A 26,364-nucleotide genomic window follows, 5' to 3' on the forward strand; every position below is an offset into this window, starting at 1 on the left:
AAGCAGAGCCCCGCGGGCAGGGCAGGGCAGCGCTCCCTGGGGCGTGTGCGGACGGGGCAGGTGCGGGGCGGCAACCCGCGGGGCGCGCCTGTCCCGCCGCCCGGGAGCGCTCTCCGTGCTCCCCCAGCGCCAGCCAGGACGCGCCCCTTCCCTCCCCGCGCCCGAGGAGTCCTGCCCCGAGAGGGAGGGAGCCACCCGCTGCCCGGCGCGGCTCCGCTCTGAGCCGACCCTGCCCCCGCCGGGGCCGCGGCTCCGCTTCCTGCCGCCCTCCCCGCCCTCCTCTCCCGCCGGCCCGAGGCGGCGCAGCGGCTCTGGCGCAGTCTCGCGACACTTCCCGCAGCGCGGAGCCGGAGCCGCCGCTCGCCCCGGCAGCAGCCTCGGCAGCCGCGGCGGTCGCTGCCCGCGGTGGGAGCCCGAGCCGCTCCCGCGCCCTCGCCCCGCCGCGCTCGCCGCCCGCCCCTCCCGCGGCTCGGCGGCACAGGCTCCGCCGGGCGCTCTCGCCCTGTGCTGCTTTTCCCGGCGGCAGCGGGGACCCAGGTAGCCGCAGGAGCTGAAGGCTGAGCCCCTTCTCTCGCCCGATTTCTATACGTCTCCTTTTTCTCACACACGCTGAGGGAGCCGCGGCGCAGGACTCGGGATGCAGCCCGGCTGCGGCGGGTGCTGAGCGCGGCGGCCGCCGGAGGAGGGAGCGGCTCTGTCAGCGCCTCCGCTCCGCGCGGCTCGGGCGCTCTCTCGCCCCCTTCCTTCGCCGTGGCCACCCGCCCCAAACTTTCAGCCTGCTCTCGCTGCCTGGCGAAGCCCAGCTCGACATAAATGGGTGAGTTCAGGCCGCCGAGGCGGCGGTGCCGGGGTCGGCCGGGGCTCCCGGCTGGCCGGTGGGCTGCATGTGCCGCTGGGGGCGGCGGGAGGGAGGTGGCCGCCACCGGCCTCAGCTCCTCCGCCTCACGGCTTTTAACTTCTCCTCCCCTCCCCCGGCCGAGGCAATAATTGTTTTCATGTGACAGACGGAGAGATCGGGTTTGGAGGCGGCGGCGGCGGGGTGATGGCCGGGTGCCCCTCGGGGCTGCCGCGGTGGGTGCTCCCGAGCGGGGCTGACACGGTTCCGAGCCCTCCCGTGCATCGGCTGCCCGGCCTCGCCGCCTTCCCGCCGGGCACAGCGCTCCCCGGGCAGTCCGGGGTGTGGTGGAGCTGGGCCGGGCCGGGCGGAGAGGAGAGGGAGCTCCGCGCCGGGCGCGCAGGTTGCGCTCCGAGGGGCTGCGGCGGGGAGAGCTGCGGAGGGCGCGGGAGGCCGGGGGGATGTACTGCCCGGTACTGCCCAGCACTGCTCCGCACCGCCCGGCACTGCCCCGACCGCCCCTCACTGCCCCCGCCGGGCGGGGTGGCCGCCGGGCCGCGGCGCGGGGTCGTCGGAGCCACGGAGCGGGATCGGCCGCGCTCGGCAGCCGCTGCCCGTGAGGTGTCACCCGCGGACTTCGGGAAGAGGCTGCGCCTGGATGCCCGGCCCGGGCTGGGCAGCGCCCGTTACCTGTGCAGGGGCAGGGAGGGAGGATGGGGATGAATCGTCCCATTATGCGGGGCGAGGCGGCGGCACGGCGGTGCCAGGCGCGGGCTGGCCGGGCGATGCGCCCGGGGCGTCGCTGGAGCGCCGCTGCCCGCGGCTCGCTGTGCCCGGCGCGGTGCCCGGCGGAAAATGACGGATAGGCGGAACAAAAGAAGCGGCAGCTGTCGGTGGGCAGCCCTGGCGCACACACGGGCCGGCGGCTGGGGACAGCAGCGACCCGCGCTCCGAAGCAGCGGCGTTTGGATGTCCCCAAGCCCCCGACTGCCCGCTTGGTTCGCGGCGGCGGAAATGCGGTTGGGCTGAGGGGGAACCTGAGAGCAGCATCGCCGAAACGACTGAATAGAATGCGTTATGCGGGAAGACATTTTACACGATTTTACCTGTTGTAGTACAGTGACGTTGGGAAGACAGTAGGAAATAAATCGTCCCTTTGTTCTTTGAGAGGTTAGTTTGCGGGGTGCTATGGGAGAGATGCACAGCTGCTCTACCTGGATGTTACCAGATTAAGCACAAGCTTTTTGCCATCGACTTTCGGTTAGTTGTGCCGTTCGGGCTGCGATGGGCTCATCCCTCCGCAGCTCGTTGGGCTGCACTGATCGGTGAGCTCCGCCGCTGCTGACAGCAGGCCAGCATCCCGGGCAGCGCAGCTAACTGGGGGCATTGTGGAAGGCTCTGCTAGGGTTTGTTTGCTGGCTCATGACACAGCTCGCAACTTCTGTCTTCTGTCACAACAGATAAGATTTAAAACAGTGCTCTATTGAGAGGCAGGGCTTGTAACGGCTGAACGGAGTGAAATCTGTACTCAGTAGGGCATGTCATAGGAAATAAATGTTTTAAAATTATTTTTGGTTCTTATACTCTCCCCATGCATTTATTGCTTACTAACTTTGTATTGTAATGCAATAAGACTTTTCTGATTCCTTTTTAATCCAAATATTAGCCTTCATGGTTCAGAAGATTAAGGAAAACAATAAAGAACCAGCAAAGTAATTTGCATTGATAGAGCTCTATTGGGATTTTTAATACTGTAACTTGGTAGCAAAGGCCATCTTATTTCTTTTTACCTACCATCCCTCTCTGGGGCTGTGATCCTACACATCTGGCTTCTTTAAAGCTCATTTGGATGGTGACTTTCCCAAATCACCATGATTCAGTCATACTTTTCTTTGCAAAATGGGAGTGGAAGAAAGGTAGATATGATTTCATTGTTGTTCCTATCTCTAAATGGTAAGTAATTCTTGTAGTTTACAAACAAATTGAAAATTTGTGCAAGGAAGTGAAGATATGAGTAGTATGAAAGCAAAATCTTTCTAGGAGAGATCAAATGAAAGCTGTTTTATTAAAAACATTTTTAACATAGTTAGCATATTTGTAAGGTATCTCAGATGCGGAAGAGAACAGGTGAATTCTTTGTGTACTACACTGTTAAGATTCCTAACGTTTTATTTTTAGATTACTGATATGCCTTCTATTTTAACCACTTACATTTTCTGTGTGGCACTGCATTGTGATTTTAGCCCAACCCTGTGCAGGTGTATATATATATGTATGTTACACGTACCTGTATACTGAGATCCAGTGCTTTTTTACAGCACACACCCCAAGCCTTATATGAAATACTTTGCCTAACTGATGTTTTATGAGCTCTGCTATGACATTATAGGTAGAGTACATTAAAATTAATTAATTTACACTTGGAATGGACTCGCCAGGAGAGTTGAGTGAAATAATGGCGTTAGTTGCCTACGGCATAAAAAAGAGGGGATAAGACAAAGATCTTCAAGGTAATCATGAACGCAGTGAGACAAGCTTGGTCCCCCTCCTTAAATGTTTGAGAAATGAAGAGGTGGTGTTTTGTGGGGAGCTGTGTGTGTGGGGGTTGCTTGTTTGTTGTTGCTTTGGGGTTTTGTTTTGTTTTGTTTTTCTTTTGAAACTACTTAGATTCGCGTGTGGTCAGGGAACTCAGTCTCATCTGCAAGAGCGTAGGGTGACCACACATCAGACTGTCCTCCTGAAGCTGAAGGTGCAGAAAACAAAGTAGTTAGAGGAGATTCTTGGGGGAAACTTGGTTTGAAATGTACTGCTTATCAAATTTAGAAAATGCAAGATTAGAAGTGTGATTCTAGAGAGCAGTGTTTAACTGCCATCATCACAAAGCAGCTGTGCAGCTCCTTCTGTCAGTCGAGACACACCTCCCAATTTCTGCAGTAAATGAAGGAAAATCCTTTCTTCTGCTGTGCAGTCTTTGCTCACTTTCAAAACACAGCCAGTTTAGTGCATTAAATGAGGTGTGGGTCCTGTGTAATAACGTTGCAATGAAGCTATGCAGTTGAAACCGTCATCACAGTGCTTAAACATTTTCTTCATCAATATTTTTTCATCTTAATTTTGTTCAAGGGATTGTTAAAGCTCTGCTGTTTGGAAAGGGGAAGAGAGGAAACACTGCTTTTGTTTATGTGAAATCACATCCATCACCTCTGCTGCCACCGTAGTTGGGAGTTTGGATCCAGAGAGACCTTGTGCCCTTTGAACCAGTTAGATTACTTACACTAGCAGAGAGATGTTGTCTGTGTGGTTTTACATCATTGGTTGAGAAAGGTGCTTTGCTGTGAAATGCTGAAGCTGCTTTGTACACGCCGAAGGAATGTTATACCACAAATAATGCAATCAAAAGAATTCAGTCTGTGTGAAAGTCTGATTATTCTGTACTACTTGCAATCCCTTTTTCTGTTTTTCACCTTTCTTAATTTTGTTTTAATTTTCCAAATTCTCCTCTATCCCCTGCCCTCAACTTTCCCCCTCCTCTGTTTCCCTTTACACGTTTCAGAGATGCTGTTTCCCCCTCCTTCCTCTCTCTTATCGCAGCATCAACAGAGGGAGTGCTCTGAGCACATTTCCTGTGTGTGGGGTCAGGCTGACCTCCAGCACCAGAGCTGTACCTCCGTCCAAACTTGTGCTTGGCCCCTTGGTGACACCTGGAGAGTGCTCAGTGCAGCAGGAGCCCTGGGGAGAGCAGCTGGTAAACTCCACCAACTCTACACTCCCATCTAAAATGATGAATTTTTGAGGCCTGAGCTTAGCAGAAGTTGTACACATCACACACAGAAGATGCGAGGTGTTCTTGTGGTTGTCTCTCCAAAATGGTGGAGATATTGGAGCCTTTCAGTAAATAAGTTGTATGATTTTTTAAAATAGAAATAGTATTTGTCATTCTTGTCATCCTTGAAGGCAGTTGAGCAGTTTCAGCTGAATAAGGAAAAGTCATAAAAAAGATGATTAGCAAGATGTTTTTCACTTTTTTTTTTTTTTTAATAAGGTTTTAAGGAACTCTGAAGTGGCTTTATAGAGAAAATACTGTGTAAAAATCCTTCCCAACTTGTAACAAGTCTTTATTCTCCTCCTCATAGGGGGTGTTATTGATTTCAATTCTTTCATGGTCATTGTTAAGTTTGTTTCTCACAAGAAGGCAGTTACACTGGAGCTGTTCAGGATCAGATTTCCAGTGATTTGGTGACATTATACAGCCTTTGAATGTCTTATGGTCTGAGTTCCAGTGGAGTTTTCATAAACTGTAATAAAATATTTTCAGTAATCTATACAAATTTTCATTCAAAATAGCTGGGGTGAAGCTTTCTTTTCCTAGTAATCAAGAAATAGTGACACTTCAGTCATAAAAGGTTGTCAGAGCTCCCTTCTAAATGGATCAAGATAGGGGTCAGAAATAAATAAATATAAAATATGTAGATATGTGTGTATATGTAAAAGATGATGAAAATGACTTCTGATTGTGAGGTTTTTTTATGTTGGCATTTCTTCTGCTTGCTCCTTTCCAGTACCTCTTCTTTTCTCAGACTCTCCATTATAGTTGTTTTTTTTTATATTAACTGTTGTCTTTAGTTCAGGAAGTGAGGAAGTGTGATAAAGAAGATAATACTTAAAATAGATGGTTTCTTAAAAGAGCATGATTCTTGCTTGTTTTTGTGCTAATCAAAGATTCATATGTAGAAAATTATGATGGAGCTGCTAGAAAAGGGTTTTTTCTGCCCAGGTTTAAGGAAGCAATGTAATGAGCATGGAATAATAATAATGTAATGTAATAAAACACTTTCTTGAGAAGCAGTTTTCTTTTGATACTAATGCTGAGTGCATAGATAATTCTGTTCAAAGTGCTACTAATGTAATATATACAATTTGTCACAATTTATCTGTGATGTTATTCAGATTACTTATTTTGTAATTGTTAATCACTGGGTGTTAGAGGGTTTTTTACAAATACTGCTGGTATATCAGAATTTGTATAGGAGATCAGTGTTGACATTGCAGATAATGCATTGACTCCTTTCCTCCTTGTAGGGGAAGGGTTGCATGTGTTAGCAGGAGAAAAAGGAGAGCTTGGTGATGTGAAATGAGCAACTGAAATTTCAGGTCTGATGTGTTAGAGGTCACTGAAGTGCTGCAAGCAGGGTAGCCCTGATGAGATCAAAGGAGTGAAGACAGCCGCAGAGATCGTATCTGTTGTTTTGCTCTGATCTTGCTCTGATCCTGCTGGTATAGAGCAAGCTTATAAAAAATGATGATGGATTTTGTATGGTTCCTATCTGTGTGGTTTTTAAAATCCTGGACTAGGGAGCGGATGTTTTCCCTTGATGCAAGAGCAGGAAGTAGCTGTAGGGCATATCTACATTCTGTACACTGAGGAATGATGAAAGAATATATTAGGGGGAGGGGAGTGAGAGAGGAGGTGAATATCAAGATTCAGTAATTCAGCTAATGTAAAAGTAATTGCTGACAGTCTGCTTCACACTGAGAGGAAACACAATAAAAGCTTGAAGTCCCTATGTGTGAGAGAATATGCAAATACTGCATCTCAGTAGTCATGGATTGTATTATCAAATGAAGTTGGCTTTTCTCTCCTTTTTGTTATTGGTAACTGAGAAGTAACCAGCTTCTTGAGAACGCAGTGGTAAATCCACATAAAAGCTGTGTGGTGAGACGACTGTTGCAAGGTCTTTGCTATGCTTTGTTCCTAACATAACTTTGCCTTAGAGAATGGAGCTTCCTGGAGGACGAGCAGTGGAAGGGGAAAGGATGTCTTTGTTCCCAGTCTTATAGCAGTTTGTATTCCAGTGGGAGTGTTGCTGAGAATTTGTGCTTCTGATTTAGTATGAAGGATTGTGTAAAGTTGTGGATCAGAAATTATGTCTGTGCTGAAAAAATTCTGTTTAGCAACAAAGATAATGTATTGTAAAAATCTATTCAAAGAAAATATCCCTAACTTCTGATTAATCTGTAGTGTCAGTACAAAGAGGTGCCTTTTGAACTCTGCCTTTGAATTTCATTAGGAGTATTGTACAGAAGGAAAAATTTCCTCTTTATCTTGTTCTCTGTCTTTCATACTGTGCAGCTAAATCGCTTCTGACAATTGAAACCAGCTCACACCAAAACCAGTGTAAGTCTATTCATTTATTTGAAGATCAAAGTCAGCATTGGCGCACAGCTCCCCAGGGAATTAATGCTTTTTCAAAAATGTCAATATAGATTCGTTGCATGTGTTGCAAGTCAAGGCCCAATTAGACTTGATCTAGATCTTTAAAGGTCCCTCCCAACCCAAAGCATTCAAAATGATCTATCAATATTTAATTAGTTTGCAGTGGTCATACTGCTTGTATTTAAAAATTAAGTGGTTTATGTCCCACAAGTCATTTCTAATTAATGAATTTGTGACTTACATCTAAAAAAAGCCCAACCCACCTAAAACAAGCAAACAAAAAAACACCCCTGCAAAAGGGGAATCCCTGTAACATGTGTTCTCCACTGGCAATTTCCAGGAACTTTCTTGTTTCCCTAAAAAGCAACATATTGGTGCTTTTTATTGGTAATGAGCTCTCAAAACAAACACACACAAAAGTCACTTTGGGGTGTTTTCCTTCTTGTTTTAGGTTGTTTTTTGTGGGAAGAGGTTCTTGGAGGTCAGTGCAACTGCTGGTGATGTATGGACTACTTGTGTCAGCCTGACTCTTTTTGTATGTAGCACTGTCTTTCCCTATGAGCTGGATTTATAGAGGTTTTCATTAAAGGTAGCAGCAGTATCAGAGTATAAGTGTACACATTCAGAACTTTTTATTTCTGAGCCAATTGTAGAGCCATTCTTTAAGAACTTTCATGTCAGGTTTAAGTCGAATATGTTCTCTATCTGTGGTTGCTGATTCATCCTCACCACTGGCAAGAAATATTTTTCATACTCTGGTAACTTGGCAGAGTGGATTTTTTTTTCCTGCTAGGCTTGTGCAGCATTGAAAATTTGCTGTTCTTGTGACAGATATAAAACTGGCAAACAGCAAGACCTCAGCTTAATTTTTCAGTGTTTTTCTCATTCCTGCTGTGCTTTTTGTGAGGTCTCACTGAGTTCTTATTGAGCTGTTAGTGCTCCTCTATTTCCCACTGTCAAAGGGCACACCAGAGATTGCAAAGTGTGCCCAGAAAAAGATGCCTTTATTTAGGGATTTAATTATGACAAGGTTTAAAAAACAAATTTGCTGTTAAGCTTGGACCACTTATAAAAAAGTTTTTTAGCTTTGACCTTATATTTCCAAATGTAAGTATTAATGACTTGCTTTGGATGAGTGGTGAGGCTTATTTATAAACAATATTTGAATGTTTTAATGATGAAGATTGACTACTGCAGTACTTTTCTTTCTCGTTACCCATTTCTTAGAACACGTCTTTATTGTCATCAGAAGCTTTATGGAAAAATAACCTATCCAAACCTTTCACTCTAGACAAGACCACCTTAATTTCCCATGAAACAGCTCAGTATTACAGTTCACTGAGATTTCAAAACTGCTGTGTTCATTGAAAGCAAATATCCAACTTCTCTGCTTAAGTTATCACGTAAAAGAAACACTCAAAAACCTATACAAAGCAGCCAAAATACCTCAAACAATTCCTACAAAAAAAAATCCTCACCCTAGAGGAACCTGACTTTGTTCCCATAAGATTTTAAATGTCTGGGTGAAAGGAAGTGGTGGAGAAATGAGTGCAGAGAGTGAAAGCCTTCCAGTGCAGGCTGAACTTGAGAGCCTTGCCTTGAGTGCATGATCCAGCAGTTTGTAAGAGTGGGAATTCCTGAGCCCGAGAGTGAGCAGCAGTGCTTCCAGGCAGGGAAGAGAAAATTGCACTGTGTGAAGGCTGGCCTGGTAGCAAGAAATGCTTGTAACTTCACTTGCTGATTAAATGAAAAATTAATTTCTAGTTCCAGAAGAGTACAAAAATTGTCTACAAATTTATAAATCCTCATGATACTAAAGATTTTTCTGATGGCATGTGCCATGCCTTATTATTTGGTTTTAATCTTTGTTCACAAAAGCATGAGGCTGCCAACAGTTGTGGAGAGCACCACCTTGGTAGCTTACAAACATTTCTTTTTTTATATCTGTAGTTTTAGATTGCACGTGGGAAAGAAAAGGCTAATTGCTATGCAGTCTTGAAATCTAGATTTGGTTCAGACTTAAATATTGATATTGAAGTCAAATGGTTAAACCTCTTTAACTCGTAGATTCTGTGCACTTCTGTGCTTTTGTTGCATTTCTTTTTAATTTAAATGGTCACATTTAAGATTCATCTCATTTTAAGAGTCTAAGCCATTTGCTGCACTGAGCTGATCATGTAACTTGTCCTGTCATTAATCTGAGTCTGATACTAGATTATGTTTAATCTTGATTCATCGTTAATTGCTGTATTCTCAATATTGGAAATGTGTTCTTTGTAGCTATTTTTGTTAGTAACTTGAATATCAAAATTAATTTTCCAGGTAACACAAAACTAAGTATTTTGTGGATTTTGTTGGCTTTTAGTAGTTAAATTATACATTTGTCCAGCTTCTCCGTTGCTTCCTTCTTTGTGTAGCAGTCTGGAAGCCTTGTAGATTACAGTGGGTCAAGTTTATCTGTCTGTATAGAACTGCTCCAACTCCATAGAAGTAACATGTGTTTAATCAAGGGATTTGTGTGTATAGTTAATCCAGTCTAGTTAACTGCTATTTTATTGATGAAGAGTCTTAATAAGCAAAATCCTTCTGAGTTTTTCCTTGCTTGACTAAGTGTGTGATGAAGAGAGATTTACCTTTGAACAGCCAACTAATTTGTACAAGTAAGATCAGCTCTTTCTGTTGCAAGACACAAGCTTTCAACTGGGAGAGAAATCTTCCTGCTGCTGTTGCTGTCATCTTTGGTTACAATTGTTTTTAATGTTCATCTTCCTGGACAGCTGCCGTTTCCTTCTCCATCCAGTAATCTCTTTTAAAATGGGAAAGATCTTTATTTTCATTGAAACTTAATACAAAGGTTCCTTGTATCTGCTGATCGTTTCATTCATCAAATACCTTTATTTAGCTGCATTTGAAAACAGTTGAAATACACTTGTCAGTTTTACTTTGACCACTGAGGTCAGTTTGAATGGTCTTTGTTCTGTCAACTCATACTGCCTTTCAGAATTGCTCACTTTGATTTGCATTAACCATGCTACTTATTTTAAAGACTACAATTTCTGTGTGTGAAGCACCTATAAATAGTGCTTTTGATTAGCTGACATCTCAATTATCTGACTGTGGTTCTTGGAAAATTAAGATAAGATACCGTCTAGTTCATGATGAACTATCTTCTGACAATTCAAAGTTGTCTGCACTGCTTCTGGAGTCATGAGACATCTATTAATATGCATTCCTCTGCCGTGTATTTGATAGTTTGTTCACCGTTGTGGAGAAAACAGTCTTGTTTGTTTCTGTGTGTTTCTCATTCCTTCACCTCATTCTGTCAGAAAGCAATTGCACCTCTTCTCATCACTTACAGAAGTACATGGGTGCTTCTTTACCTTTGTAAGCTGTGTTGCTTTGTTGCTTTTTTGGGTGGGGGGTTCGTGTGATGTGATGATTTTTGATTGTTGGGGTGTTTGGGGGTTTTTTCAATTTATTTTTAAAATCAATCTGCACTACAGTTTCTCAGCTGTTTCTCAGGAAGGATGCTCTTCAGCCGTATTTTTTGGTCTGTTTACATACGTGATGCTCTGTCATCCCATCTTTTCATATGCACTTCCTTCAAATTCATCTTTCCTTTTCTTTGACCTGTCTTTCAAATAGACTGCTTCCCTTTTTAGAAAGCTTTCCTATGTACTTCGCTTACAGAGTCTCAAAATTCTCTATATTAAGACGCAAAGATATACAGAACTCTGAAGGCAATCTGGTGTGGAATATAGCACAATTGTGGGGGATCCTTTACAGATTTTATTCAGAATTAGGGACAGGAAAAATCCTTTGGCTAGATTCCCATGAATATGGTGTCAGGAAGGAGAGGGACTGACTGTCTTCTAGAGATGACTGCTTTAATCTGCAGAGGTTTTTTCAGAGTTGAAATTGGTACCCTGGAATAATGCTGAGGTGTGTGTACATGTTCTGTTTTGCAAGCCACGTTTTTGATATTTTCTGGTGGAAGAGTGGTGCCTTTGGTATGTGGAGTAAAACAGGTTGTGGAAGTTGGCAAAGCCAAATGCTGAAGTTCCAATGTTTTTTTAATTTGGAGAACTTAAAAGCAGGGTGTTGCTATTTTAAGTAGAATTTCACTTCCTGTCTGTTCAAGTCTGTCAGTGTCTCTCGAACCAAAACCAAGGAGCTGATGTAAGTGCAGCCTTGTAGGCAGAGAAATTAAATGTAAGAAATGCTCTTTGTCTCACCAGACCCTCTGAAATTTATGATTAGTTTTGGCTTCTGATTTCCTTAAATCTAAGAGTTTGTACCACTCAAAACCAGGGAAGATCATTAGAAGATTCTTAAAGGGGATGGAGTCCTGGAACCTCTTTCTTAGATGGAACAGTAGAGCTTTCTCCTTAGCCTTGGAAGAAGTGCTCAAGGTAGATAAAATTCAGTGACCACCTTATTTCTGACCTCTCTAGTCCTCCTGGTTGCATGGCTTAACCTGCGTCTTGCCTCCTGGGTGCCATAGGAAGATTCTGTGCCAGCATCTGAGCAAGTTCTATTTGTCCTGAGGAGAATCTGTTTTATTGTTACTTTCTCGGCCACACAGTTTGTTCTGTTCCAGACAGTACCAGTGCTGGTTACTGGGGGTGGATGAGAGGAGGAGGTTGTCAGAAGAATAACTGCTTATCAAACAATAGGGTTTTTTGCCTCTGTTTGTTCACTTGGGTTCCACAGAGCTCCATCCTGCTGCTTTTCCCCTTTTTCCCCACATCCTCAGCGCAGCAATGGGTTCTTGTGTCTGAATGCTGACTGTTGTTTGTGCTTTCCCTCTGTGCACAGCTCTGCTGAGCTCTCCTGTTCAACCGGCACAGAGTGGCTCAGATTCCCTGTTGGAACAACGCTGTCATCAGGTCACAAGCTGTTCTGGCTCACAATGAAATCAGGGATAAGCTTTCAGATCTACTTCTTTGGCTTGCATCAGGTTTTGCTCTCAGGATTGTTCTTCTGAGGAGGAGCTCTGTGTAGTGTCTCCTTTTGGGGGTTTGTTATCATCATAAGAGTTAAAGAAGATCCCTTGGAAGTAAGAGAGTGTTTTTTCAGGTGGAGGAGACTTCTTGAGACCTGTAACCTGCTACTAGAGATACCTGTTCAAAGATCTGTGTCTTCTACTTGCAGCATAACCTCTGCTTTCTGAAAGGCTTTGCCTTGTTCAAAATTAGGAGAATTTCTCAGAGAGAAAATAAAACTATAAAATGTTAATGGAAGTCCCTCCTTGCCCAGGCCTACAACTCCCACATGGGATTTTGAAAAGCACCATTAAAGCAAAACAGAGCAGCTAGTGCCTGTGAGGTGGAAACATTTTTGTTCATAACAGAAAAAAAAGTGTGTTAGTTTGTGAATTCCATTTATTGTGACATCCGGAAAAAATTACCTGCTGAAACTGATTTGAGCTGAGAAAACAGAGGCATTGAAGATACCATCAAAAACTTATTACTCCAGAATTGCATCCTGAAATCTAAAATTGAAATTTAACAGTTTTTTAATGCACAGAAGTTGACACATATTATCTGATATGATAGTGAAGTTTATTTGCCCAATGATTGTCTGGAACCTGTGAATCCATATATGCAGCAATTTATGTTTCTAAAACAGCTTTTTTTCCCAATCCTATTGTTCTTACCCCAGTTTGAAGGAAAATAAAAGAACCTGATGTTAAAAGAGGAGTTGCTAAGGGTCCTGAGCAGCAGTTTTGTGAGATTTCATTATTAATCAAGAAAAAAATACTATATTGATAAGTGGTAAAGGTATTTTTAATCACATTCTTTCTCCAAGCATTCCTACCCTACCTTCCATTGTTGCTCACATACTTGAGGAAGTTTGGTGATTTTAACACCTTAGATGGTTGTTGGCTTTTCTTTCAGTGTGGTGTAGAGGTTTAGTGGAGATGGCTTGATGCTGGTATGAAAATGTGGTATTGGGCCATAGTGGCAAAATGCAAATTACCATCATCTGAGCTCTTGTACTTAGGGCTGTGATCCCAGCACACACACACAGCAGTTATAGCTCCTGTAGTGCCTGACAGTCTGTTGTATGTGAAAGCACAATAGTTATGTCCTTTAATATAGCTTATAAATTATGAAACTGCTGAGGAGTCCCATACTGGGCCTGAATGAGAAGTTTTGTAGCTTGAAATGCTTGAATTTATGTAAGAGGTTAAAAAGAAAAAAGCTGATTATTTCTTTTCTCCATCCAGCCCAGCTTCTCGCTGTTGCACAACGCATGCCTTTGTGACTGTTTATAATGCATCAGTTGAAACACCACACTGGCTGGTTTATGGTCCTAGCATCTGACAGGTGGAATCACAAAAGTTGCTGCTGGGGTAAATATTTTGCAACTACTGTCTTAAAAATGATAGAATTCCATGAAACTGAGGGAAAGCAACGTAACTTTGACATTGTCATAAGACACCTTGTTTGTCTGCAGCTGGCATCACACAGTGAAAGGCTGTAGCACAGTCTGAGGATTTTGGCTATATCAGGCTAGTGCTGCCAGCAATCTCTTCTTGCAGAAAATTGCCACTTCCAAGAGCAAGAACACCTCAACAGGATGTATCTGTGCACCACTTTTCAGTCTGGTTACTTAATGTAACACCATTTTTATGAGCACTTCAAGCAAATGTGGCTAAGATGCAGAGGAGTATGTTGTATTCTCCCCATCCTCCTCCTGTGCAAAAGGGTTGCTGCTTTTGGCAAAGACGTGTGGTGATAGTAACAGCTTAGGCATCTAGTGAAATCCTCCAAGCTCCTCTGAGATCATATTCATAATTACATTCATGCTTCTAGTCTGATTTTAACGAGACGAGGTGAATGCTGCTGGTTTGGAAGCTCAGAGTTTTAACAAATGCTGTGCATTACACAGTGTGAAGACTGTGAGCCAGCTGTTGACCACGACCTCTGCTCCTCTTCGTGGAGGTTAAATGATGCTACGTCATGCCCCTGGAAAGGTAGTTGTTCCTTGTCTTTTCAATTTTTTATTCATTTGTCTTTCCACCTCAGTACTATCCATCGGCATCTATGAATATTATCAAGGCAACTTTGGGACTAGAACACTGGGCTAGTATTTCTGAGTAATTTAACACAGCACTTATTTTCATGGCATCAGCTTTTCTAGCCTGCTTACTTTTTATGGTGATACACTAATTTGGTAGCAGTTCTCATGATTTTAGCCAAATGGTAATTTTATAAATAGTTCTGGCTGCATTTAGTTGTAAACTGTCTCCTTTTTGTTCTGAAGAAGTAACTCATATCCTCCCTAATTTCTCAGTTGTTTGAGAATGAGATTTAGAAACCGCAAGATTAGAGTAATATTACTAACAAGTTTGGATGAAAATATAGTTTGTCAGATGGGAGTTATTTGTCTTTGTTTACCATAATTACAGTACTCTTCTCCTTTTCTGTTTTTCTCAACAATGGGTATAATAATTTACACTCTTCAGAACTTCAAGTTATTTTTATGGATATTGGAGGAGGCAGAAACTCATGTTCAGATTATGATGTTAAAGGTTTCCCTCTGAATTTAATGTCTTCCATTTCTTCTGAATGGGTGCTTGTGTGCATTGGTTTCTGAGGGGAAGAACAATTCTGAAGCTGAACCAGCTCTCAAGACAACTTTGCCTCTGAGAAGCACAGTATTCCTTCAGTTATAGGTTAACACACTGTACACTGTCTGCAAACTTGACAATGTCAATTTAAAATAGGCTTGTTTCTGTGTCTGCTGTAGCTGAGAGGCACTCTGGTTGATAGAACCAACGGAGTACAGTAAAATTAGACTCTTTCAGTAGCAACAATGTGATTTGAGCACTTTGTTGTCCGAGGCAGAAGGACCATTTGGCCTGCAGGAAAAGATCAATTAATTCATGGAATAGAAGTGCTTCCCCCCACTGACAGCCACATGAATGCCAAAGATTATCAATGCAATTTCAGTTTTTTAAAGGGTTAAGGAGACTCATCTCAATAAAATCTAACATGTATTGTTGGATCCAAAGTGGTATTCAAGGGGGAATGCAGATGTAACTGCTGCCACCTAGAACTACTATGATGATCTTCTTTCCTTGCTTACTCCATAGTTACATGTCCATGACCATCTCTGGTGTTCAGGTGTGCTTTTGCACATTGCATAAAGTTTTATCAGAGATATGGTGTGACACAATAAATTCAGTAAGATGCAACTACAATGACAGGCTTAAGAAAAACGGAAATCTGTAATGTTTATTAGAAATACCTACCTGAAGCTGTTTACCACAGACTTGCTATGAGATGTGTATTTTATGTGGAAACACCACATGTATATACAAAAATACAAACACACTGACTTAGTGTTGTTCCTTGCCTGACTATAAATGTGAGATTTTTTCAATTGATTGTGGTCATACCAAATGCCTTAGCTGGAATATAAATATAAAGTATTTCTTGTCTTACTGGGTGATTTCCACTCCAATAACTGCGCGTTTGTGTTTTACAAACTGGAACCAAGCATACCTCTTTGAAAAACAGAAAACTAGCTCTCCTGTTTTCTCGGAGGGCAACTCAGGCATAATGTCAGCTGGAGTGGCTTCAGCTCTGCTGCTGCCCAGAGAAGAGTCACATCAGGACAGCCCCCAGCCAAGTGTTCACTGTCTTCCAGATCAGGATTTGGTTGGGGTCCTCTGCACAGCTCCTGTGTCTCTGTGCCTGCGTGTGTCTGTGCAAGTGAACTGCACACCAGAGCTCTTCCCCTCGCATGCTTCCCATCTGTGCTGAGTGCTCCGGGCTGCCTGGGATGTTCCCAGGGCGCAGACTGGCCGAGGAGGATCTGTGGGAGGGGACAGGGGCTGTGACAAGGAAAGGACCCTGGGCAGTGTGACTGAGGTGGCCCTTCTGAGGTTGCTCAGCTCCTGGAGGGAGGGATGCAGTGAAGGTGCTATTCTAGGATTGTGACCTTTAGCTCCCCACCATTGTTTGCAAAGGGGAAATAGGAAAATATAATGTAAACTGAAGGCTGTTGTCTTAGTGGAGGAGTTGCTGTTTATCATGTAGCATGGATTTAACATCTTGAAGACTGAATTGTACTGCTTTTCCTTCTGATACTGTTTTTTCTTTCCCCTCCAGCTTTTCTTTTTCATGAAATGAAATCCTTGCAAATACTTTTAGCAGGGAGTATATTCCTGATAGTGTTGCAAAAGAAAAATGTTAAAAATTGAGCAACATTTGGAATTAATTTTTCAAGGAAAATACACATCTTGCTTGTGATCAAATAGATACAAAATGTTTAAGTTATTTTTTTGTGCCACAGACATGCTACAAAACTAACAGCTCAAGGTTTCTTAAAAATCCCAGTTGCAATTTAGATTTAGGCTGAAAATATAGTGGTGTATTGTTTAATCAATTTTTTAAAGAGGCATTTCCATGTTGGTAGAATGGTGACTCGAAGGGCTGTTCAGTAACTCATTCCTTCATCTCATATTATAAAGTGTAATGGCACTGAGAGAGTTAAGTATTTATAAATGATAGATTATTTTGTTCTCCGGTAGAAGAGTCCCATCAGGCTTTATATGAATCTGTCTGCCTTCTCTCAGTCATATTTGTACCACAGCATCCCTCATGTCATTGTCCTGCCAGCTGCTCAGTATTCTTAGAGTGAAGAAAACAGGGGCCTTGTAGGTCATATTTGATCTTCAGACCTTCTGGCTTTCCAAGTCTAGTTTAGGAAACTAGCGTTATTGAATGTAATGTAGTATAGTTTTTGTTGGTTTTCGGTTTTTATTTTGGTTTGTTTTGTTGTTTTATTTTTTTAATTTGAGTTCAGATTGTAAGTCCGTCATGCTTTCCTGTTTGGTCTAATAAAAGGTATTGATTTTTTCTCTCCTGGTGGTTCCTAATGTTTTACTAAGAGGTTTATTGCAACCTGTCATGTAACAAAAATAATGTGGGTTTTTTTAAGTATGCCCATAAGCTCTGCAAGTGTACTAGGCTCAGCAGTTTGTACACAGGTGTCTTAGATAGAGCAGCACATTTGAAGATCTTTTCTGTGAAGTTCTGAGGCAGATGGAATTCAATGGTTAGACTTTTAACCCATTATAAAATGTTATTTTTATGCTAAAGAGAAAAGCTCTGATGCACTCTCTTCTGGGGAAATGTAATTTGAACTTTAATTGAAAGATTCAATGTAGAATATTTGCAGGAAGTCTGGGGTTTTTTTTTTCTTTTATTTTGGGTAAGTCAATGCAACAAGCATGTTTATCATTCACATGAGGCTGAGTGACCAACAAAAGGGAAAACATAAAACTTACAGTAGAGAAGCTCTTAACTCCTTGAGTGCCATGTCTAACTGTATTCACTCACTCTAATGTCTGCATTTGGGTGTGAAACCAGACTGCTGCAGAAGGTGGTGCTGCCATATGGGTGCTGTTACTTGGGTGGAATAGTGCCAAAGAGGTTAATAACATTTCCATTGTGCCTACACACTTCAGATGTCTCACAAGAAATTGATTTAATAACATAGTTGTTGTTGCACAGTAGCAAATATCTGTTTCTTTTCTTTATTGTATCTTGCTTGGAAAGGCATTGTACAATAACTGAAAATAGAATAAATGGGGACACTTCTGTCTTCAAGTATTGGTAGCATTATGAAAGAAATTTTGACTAGGTCAGTTTAAGAGATTAGATTTTGCTTGCAATTTAAAATGTGGCAACGAAACAAACTAAACAACAAAAAACTATTTGTAGTTATCAGCAAAGTCATTTCACCTGTATGTGCAAGGCTAACTTGGGGAATGAATGGTAGGACTCGTTAAACTTTTAATCAACAGTTTTTTTCCTAGATGTGCTTTTTAAAAATACAACTGTCAGGTTACATTTCAATGGCTGGTTCATAGCATTAGCAATTCAAATTGTGTATTTTAAATCCAAATCACTACGCATTAAATTAAAAAAATCTTTGTCCCTGACATTGCAGTAATGAGTTGCACTGTGCCAGTCTCCAGCAGGGCTGTTAATAACAAGCTTTGATTCTGTTTCATGAGTTTTTATGTTACAATTTGGATTGATGGTAATATAAGACTAGGAATAGCTGATTGTGTTGGCATGAGAATGAATGTTCCCCTTGTGGATCAAAATAACTTGAATAGCTTTTGGTATTGGATTTCATTCCTAATGTACAAAATGCCTTCTTCTAACAGAAGGAGTCCAGTAGCTAGAGTTTGCAAGCTGGGGCAGGTTTCACTTTCAGGCATCAGGAGGTACAATATTTTGAAGAAAATTTCTCAAAAAAGAGAAACCAGATCTGTCTGTCCCAATTTTGCCATTTCATTTTGCTCTTGGCTTAAAAGGGATTTGAGTTTTGGCTGTTAATGTAACAATCTGTTTACTTTGGCAGAGCTGGACCGAAGACCAACCTTTGTTGGTTAACAGATAAAATTAGTTTGAGCTCACTGTCCGTAGAGTGTTTTCTCACATCATGAATCATTGTGTGAACTGGGACACGATTTTAGTCCTGTTCCTGAGGAGAAATCTAGCATAGCACCTCAAGAATCAGGTATGTTGCACTTACAGGTGTGAAGCACAAGTCTGATCTGCTTTTTTCTTACAAACATGGATGAGTGTTGTCTGTAATTACAACGCAGCTTCCATGAAGACAAAATTTCACCTCAAAAGAAACCAAAAATACTAAGTTTGACTGGCAGAATGAATTTTTCTAAACACAGTTTGAGAAGGTGGTGTGGTTTGGCATGCTTTAGAAAATGAGGTTGATTTAAAAACTGCAACTGTATGAACCCATAAATTTAAAAAGCACTTTTAGGCTGTCATGTGCTCACCAAACTTCAGTACTGTGATAAATGAGAATTTTGAGTGATCTCAGAAGTACTTCCCATCAGTTTGTCACAATCTGCACGTTTGGTGTAAGGTGTGCTCTTATTCCCTTTCCAAACTGTGCTCTGGGTCTCCTTTGAAGAGTTTATAAACATCTTGATTGTGTGGTCCTATTTTGGTGATTCATATGTCTCTGACAGCTTACACACACTTATGTTACAGTAATCAAATTCTCTGAGAGGAGGCAGCTTTTAAAAATATTTATATGTGTTTTTTTATGAGTGGAAACTTTTATAGACAGAGAAAAGCCTGAACAGTAAAGGGTTGGGGTTTTTTGTTTGTTTAAACAAACCTCCAGTAAAACAGAAGTGATTGAACAGCTGCAGCTGTCTGAATGTGAATTAGTGCAAGCCAGACAAACTTCAGGGAGTTAACTGCAGTGCCTCCAGCCTACCCAAGCAGCTGTAGAGTCAGACCAACAGCCCCATCCCACCGTTTGGTGCCTCAGCTTAAGAGAGGGAACATCTTTAATGAGAAAATTGTCAGTAATTTTTGCAGCGTTCTTAAGGGAAAACTGCAAGCACAGCAACAGATTCTAGAACTCTTTAAAAATATGGGACTTAGAGAGTGGGAGGGTTGTTTGTCTTCCTTCATCATGTCTTGCTGCAGTCTGAGTGTTGAGGAGTGTTTCAAGAATCAGTAGCTGGAGCCAGCCTGAATCCCTACTCCATTGCCATCTCCCCCTTACAGCTCTCTGCCCACCTCCTAGTTGCTTGGGAAGAGCAAAGCAGTATGTAATTGCACTCACAGCAAAATCAGAGTGGGATTTTAAAGCTTCCTAAGTAGGGAGGAGAAATGACTTGGCACATGCAAAAAGCTTTGGGTCCTGAAAACAAGTACATCTTAGTAGGCTCTGTAAAAGTGAAGACCCAGAGTCTTGCTTTCACAACCTCTTTCCTGGGGTTCAACCAAATTGGAAATACCCTGCTAAACAGTCTGAATTTTGCCTTTTCTGAGCCACAGTGCTGTTGTGTTCTGTGGAGATAAAAATTGTCATTGATGTGTGTACCTTGGTGTGTCACTACTTGAATCCAGTAGTATTTGGAGAGCTATTGTGTAAATACAACTTCTGAACCAAATGCACTGGTTGCTCTGGAGTAAAGTATATGTGTGTGTGTATATACATAAACACATATATATATATATATATATGTAGATAATATTGGTGTTAATTTAGGGACTCTAGTTCATATATTAGAAATACGTGTAAAAATTGGTTAGATGGGTGAGCTCAGAGGGTTGGGCTTTCCAAATCTTCAAGTCACTGAGGTTTCAAGAGCCCAAACCCCCAACTCTCTTGAATGAAGGGCAGATGGAGTCTGTGCCTCTTGGGGTGGGTTTGGAGACTCACAGAATGGCAAATCTGAAAACCTGAAGTTTATGACTTCTGATGCCAGGAGGGAGGCTCCTGTTCTACCTCAATATCTGCAATTAGAGAACAGCTTCAGTGCTTTTGTAGGTGATGGGGGTCTGGGTGCTCAGTCCAATGAAGCACCCAAGCTGATAAATCTGAGCCATACAGAAACACCAGGAGAAAGTGGGAAGTGGTAACAGTAGGGAAATTCCCTGCTGCAAGTGTTGGAGACTCCCATCTGCTGACCTGACCTGACCTGACCTGTCATCCAGAGAGGCTTGTTGCCTGCCAGGAGCTTGGATCTGGAGCACTGTGGCAATACTGCCAAAGCTTGTCTGGCTTCAGACTGCTACTCCCTGCTGCTTTCCCATGTTGGTTTCAGTGATACTGCCTGAAGTGATATGAAATTATCTGCTGTGACTGTATGGCTCTGGGGTGATGACCAAGGGTGTGGGAGCCTGGGTGGATTCTCCTTGATCTTTGGGTGAGAGCAAAGGGCACTGGGATGAGTGGACAGATCCTGTGGCTACGCTGGTTGTGTAGTTGGTGTGAGGAACACTAGTTTTATTTCATGTTTTATGATCGTGAGACTCTTTTTGAGGATTGCTTAGAAAAGATGGGATTCACCTGACTAGGGCAAAAGCATCTGTGCTAACTATCTTACGAGCAATTGGTGGACCATGTTGGCAAACAAAATGTGATACAAGCAATGGGGACCTTGTAATCAAAAAAATCAGGACTGATGTGGACCCTTCCAAAGCATGTCCATATAAACAAGGAAGTGCTTTTCAGAATTACAGGGAAAATTCTGCTACTCTTTCTGGGAATTCAGCATGGCTGGTTGCCTCTCTGAAACATCTGTGTTCTCATGCATACAGCATGGGATGCAGAGAAGAGGAATTATATGTCTGCACGCAGTTGCAGAGTTATGATTTCACTGGGATTGTGAAGATAGCTCATATTCAATCACCCTGATATCTACGGGAGGGATAATGTAGTTTGTTTATGTGCTGGGTTGGGTGAGCAATCCAGGAGGTTTCTGGAGTATTTTGTCTGCTGGATCTCATACCTGCAAACAAAGACCTGTTTGGGGATCTGAAGGCTGAGGGCAGCCTTGGCTGCACTGATGTGAGATGATAAAGTTCAGGATCCAGAGAGGAGGGGGATGGGCAGGAAGCAGAGTTGCAACTCTGGGCTTGAAGAGGAAAGACTTTGGCCTGTTCAGGACTCTGAAACCAGTGGGAAAGTTCAGGGCAAGGTAAACCTTCCCTCAGTGGAAGAGAATCAGGTTAGGGAATATTTAAACAAACAGGTCATGTGCGAAGCCATGGCCCTGGCATGGTACATCCTGAGGGAGCTCACTGATATTGGGAGGTCCTGCTTGATGGTCTTCAAAAGGTCACTGTGATTAGGAGAGATTCATTAAGACAAGAAGAATGTACCTCCTATCTTCAGGAAGAGCAAGCCTCCTTTTTTTTTACTGAGAGCTACAGACTCGTCAGCCCCACATTAACCATTGAAAGATGATGGAACAAATAATCCTGGAAGATATTTCCAAACAGATGAAGGGCAAGAAGCTGGTGGGAGTAGACAGCGTGGATTTACAAAAGGGAAGTCATGTCTGAACAATCTGAACAAGTCTTCTACCATGAGATCACTGACTTGGTGGAGTGGATGTTGTTTATGTTGACTTGAGCAAAGCTTTTGTCACTGTCTCCCCTAACTTGACAAATTGATGAGGTGCAGCCCAGGTCAGTGGAAAAACCTGGCAGAAATGCTGGACTCCAAGGGCTGAGATCAGCAGCCCAGCTGAGATCAGAGGTCCAGCTGCAGGCTGATCACTATCAGTGGTGCCCCAGGGCTGGGGAATGGGGCTGGGGCTGCTCAGTGTCTACACTGATGACCAGGACAGTGGGGCAGAGATCTCTGGGCAAGCTGGCAGGTGATGCAAAAGTGAGAAGAGGGTCCCCAGAGGGTCCTGCTGCCATTGGTAGAGGCTCAAGAGGCTGGAGAAATGGGCTGGCAGGATGCTCCTGAGCAGAGGGAAATGGCAAGTGGTGCAGCTGGAGAGGAATAATGGCAGGCAGGAGTAGAGGCTGTTCCTGGGTGTGTGGAAAGCAGCCTTGTGGGGAAGGAGCCAGGGCTGGACAGCAAGCAGAGCATGAGGCAGCAGCGTGAGCTTGTGGCAAGGGCAGCTGCTGGCTGCCTGGGCTGCTTTAGGCAGAGTGGTGTGAGCAGGGGCAGTGATGGGATCCTTCCCTTCTCCTTTCTGGGGAAGCACATGTGGAGTGCTGTGCCCTGTTCTGGGTTCTGTGGTCCAAGAGAGAGCTGGAGAGAGTGGGGTGAGTCCTGTGAAGAGGCATGAAGATGTTTGAGGGATTGGAGCCTGTGTCATGTGGGAAGAGTCTGGAAGAGATGGGACTGTTCAGTCTGGAGAAGAGAAGGCTCAAGCTGATGTTGGTGTGTCTGAAAGCATTTTTAATCTTAAGGGTGATCAAACACTGGAATTTCCATCCTTTGAGATACTCAAAACATGGCTGCATAAGGCCCTCAGCAATCTGTGCTTTAATTGTTCCTGTTTTGAATAAGGGGACTGGTCTACAGAGATGCCTTTCAGCCTCAAAAGTTGTGTGATTTAGGTAGTGGTTAGTGGTTTGTACTTTATGTGTAAGCTGATAATAAATACAGTACCACCAGGGGCTGCCCTGGAACTTGTTCTGTCTAACATCTTTATCAATTACTGGAGAAGGCTGTGGAGTGCCCTCTCCTCAAGTCTGTGATGGCTACCGAATTAGTGGAACAGTTCATGTGCTAAAGAGTGAAGGGACCTGAATCTAGAGGAACTCTGATTGTCTGGCTTGGAGAAGAGAAATTGGGAGATCCTAATATCAGCCTTCCAAAGCCTACAAGTAGCTTATCAAGAAGATTGAGTTAGTGTACAGCAGTGCAGTTGTGGGGCAACAAGACCAACAGGTGAACACTGATACAAGAAAGACTCCAGTGGATTGTGGAGAGAAAAGCTTTTTCCCAGGCAAGCAGTGGAGCAGATTCTCCTGCATGCACTACCTACCTCTGTCCTTAGAGATTTTCAAGACCCATGTGGACAAAGCCCTGAGCAACCTGGTTTGACCTCAGAGTTGGTCCTGCTTTGAACAGAAAGCTGAACTAGAGACATGAGGTCCCTCTCAGCCTGAATGATTCTGATTTTGCTGTTAAGTTTCAGTGATACATTTTTCATGTTCTGTTTGCATGTCAGCTTATAATGTGTGGTGCCCCTCTTCCTCTTTTGCTGTTCATTATGTAGTTTAGCAGGCCTCTTGTAAACTGGTTTTATAATGGTTTTTGATTTCACAGAAGAAGTAATAGAGGAATATTATAAGCCATGAACTTGTGGCTGGTATGTATCCAAAAGTCAGAACACTGCTTTAGCTATGACTTGCAGGCTCTGGAGGAGGGACAGAGATGTTCAGCATTGTGACTGTGTGACATTTTGGGGGTGGAAAGAAGTAACTGCTTTCCTGTCAACTTAATTCAATTTAGTATGCAGGGTTTGTTATTTAGGCAGAACCTTTTTGCTGCCTGTGATGTAATGGTTGGCTTTACTTTGTGAACTGGTTTGCAGGGTAGAGCTTGCAGGGTTTACATGGCACAGTCATTTGTGCAGAAAGCAGATGCCTGTTACTCGTTCTCACTTTGCTATTTCAATGGTTGAAGTGCTAAATGTTTGGTGGAATGTTTTGGGGCAAGCTTTTCCACTTAAGGAAGCAGGAGTAAGGCTTTACAGACAGAGCTGTGCCAGACCTCACCAGTGTGGCTCCTCCTAGCAGATGTTTGATGAACCACTAAATATAGCTATGGCTTCCCTACTGAATACCCCAGGTGTATGATTTTTGATTCTCTGAAGGAATTTTTCTGTCTTTGAATTCCTTAATTCCCTGCACAGACTTTGTTGCATGTATGGCTTCAAGGGATGGGGAGACCTCTTGGGAAGAGGGATACCATGTAATGGTAGCAAGCTTATAATGCAACTCTGATAATAGACATTCAGAGCAGTAGAGGTATTTCTTCTTAATTCTCTGATGCATAATCACAAGCAAAAGTAAACTTTCTGTTTTTGATGAAACCCCATGAGGGCATGTTCATGCAGCAAAGCTTTGCATTTCTGTATAAACAGCAGTGAAACTCATAATGATGCAAAAAGTTCTTGTTAAATACTCTTTATGGTGATAGTAATGTATTTAGCAAGGTAGTTTCAGTGGCTTGGGATGCTTATGAATTTGAGGACTTTTTCATATTTATTTCCATATGAAATAAAGTACTTTGGAAGTCCTGTGAACAAAAGATAAAACTTTGTCCAAGAAATAAAAATAAACTTTGTAATGTTGCCAGAATAAATATTGCTGAAGCATCACAAATTGATTTCCTTTAAAAAGTAAAGAAAAATGCATGCTATGTTGCCTTAACCGTGATGGGCTTGTTGTGTGTTTTTTCACTTTGTTCTCTCTTGCAGAGGTTACCCACAGAATGTTGTCATTACATGTTGCCTATTTGATGTGCTCTCTTAGCTAAGCTGAATGTAATGCTTTCACTGAGAATGTATAATTGCATTGGTATTTTCTTATTCCTCTGGGAGGCAGGAAAACGTAGATGTAGTCAATAATTGTGTATTTGTGTGTTTCTCTTTTAGTGGAGGCGATAGTGGAGTTTGACTACAAAGCTCAACATGATGATGAGCTGACAATCACTGTGGGTGACATAATCACCAATATCAAGAAAGATGATGGAGGCTGGTGGGAAGGACAGCTCAAAGGCAGAAGAGGTTTGTTCCCTGACAACTTTGTAAGAGTGAGTACAAAGTGGAACTGTTCTTGTATTGTGTGTATAAGCTTTATGTACTGTGCTGCTCAGGCTGAATATCAGCCTTTATATCATAATATCTCTTATATCCAAAACCATAATAGGTTGCATATACACATATGTTGCATAAACACATATATTGCATATATACAATATATTGCATGTATAAAATACAATATTCTATTGAGGCAATGTTACAAAGCAAATAATACTTTCTTTGCAAAGACAAGCTGAAAATAAAAGAAGTTACCCCTACATTTCTCTGCTATTCAGTGATAATATTTGACTTTGTTGTTTGAAAACAAAGTGGTTATTCTGGAAAAGCTTTTAGGTCATTGCATTTAAAATATTTTCTCTGTAATTGATTCTGCTTTTCCAGAATGCTTTCTAAGTTTTTATAGAAGCTTTTTAATGAATATTTATTCCTGGCTAAACTAGTTGAGAATAATTAGATTTTTCCATACAGTTGCCTATAAAATCTTTTAAAAAATACAGTAATTTGTATTCACGTAATATACCAAATAACTTGCAGTAATCCTTGTTTTAGGACAGCCATTCAGAGATTTAGAAACAAATTCTAGTTTTTACTGGGCATCTGTGTGGGCACACATATGTCTGCACATATGAAGCCAGCTATTAGTACCTCTGGGCCTCCTTGGTTTGTCATCGCAGACCTAGGCTGTTAATTACTGTAAATCTCTATAAACTTGGCTCTCCACTGTGAAAAAGAGGGCAAGAACTACAATAAATTACATAAATAGATTTTATGTTAATCTTTTAGTACAACTTCATAGGATCTTTGGTACTTTCCCTTTGCTAGCGGTGTAAGTGGTTTTGGTTTTTTTTTTTAACTTCTTATAACTGAGTAAGCTTTTTGTGTGTTTAGACATATGGACATAATGAAGTAATTTCATTTTGCTTCAATAGTGCTGCATATGTCGAGGTAATTGGGAGAAGTGGTCTGGTTGCAAGCTTAGCCAGCCCTCAGCAGGGAGTGTGGGGGTGGACATGGGAGCCTCAGGTGCTTCTGTGGGGACAAACACACACCCTGATCCTTGCTCCTGTCATTGGCAAGAAGAAAGAACAGCTCTGTGTCTGCCAGGCAGCAAAAATTAGGAGCAAGCCATGGCCTCAATGAGATGAAAGGGCGTGGTGGAGGACAATGAATAATCTGTTGCTTTCTGATCTCTGAAAATCCACACCTTGGGGTACGGGAAAG

At 42.6% G+C, this 26,364-nt stretch overlaps 1 protein-coding gene across 3 annotated transcripts in view; it reads left to right on the forward strand.

Moving 5' to 3' along the window:
* The first annotated feature begins 321 nt into the window (after positions 1–321).
* The window catches only part of SH3KBP1 (SH3 domain containing kinase binding protein 1), a 213,010-nt gene continuing 186,967 nt past the window's right edge, over positions 322–26,364 (forward strand). The window contains exons 1-2 of one of the 3 annotated variants that reach the window (XM_085050989.1): positions 322–817; positions 24,976–25,133. In XM_085050989.1, coding sequence (XP_084907115.1) covers positions 814–817; positions 24,976–25,133 — 162 coding nt within the window. In that variant the 5' untranslated portion in view covers positions 322–813. The remainder of the gene's footprint in view (positions 818–24,975; positions 25,134–26,364) is intronic. The other 2 variants (XM_085051006.1, XM_085050998.1) reach the window with 2 other exon arrangements.

The sequence above is a fragment of the Lichenostomus cassidix genome, chromosome 1, assembly GCF_008360975.1.
Source record: "Lichenostomus cassidix isolate B80296 chromosome 1, HeHo_3.0, whole genome shotgun sequence".
NCBI lineage: Eukaryota > Metazoa > Chordata > Aves > Passeriformes > Meliphagidae > Lichenostomus > Lichenostomus cassidix.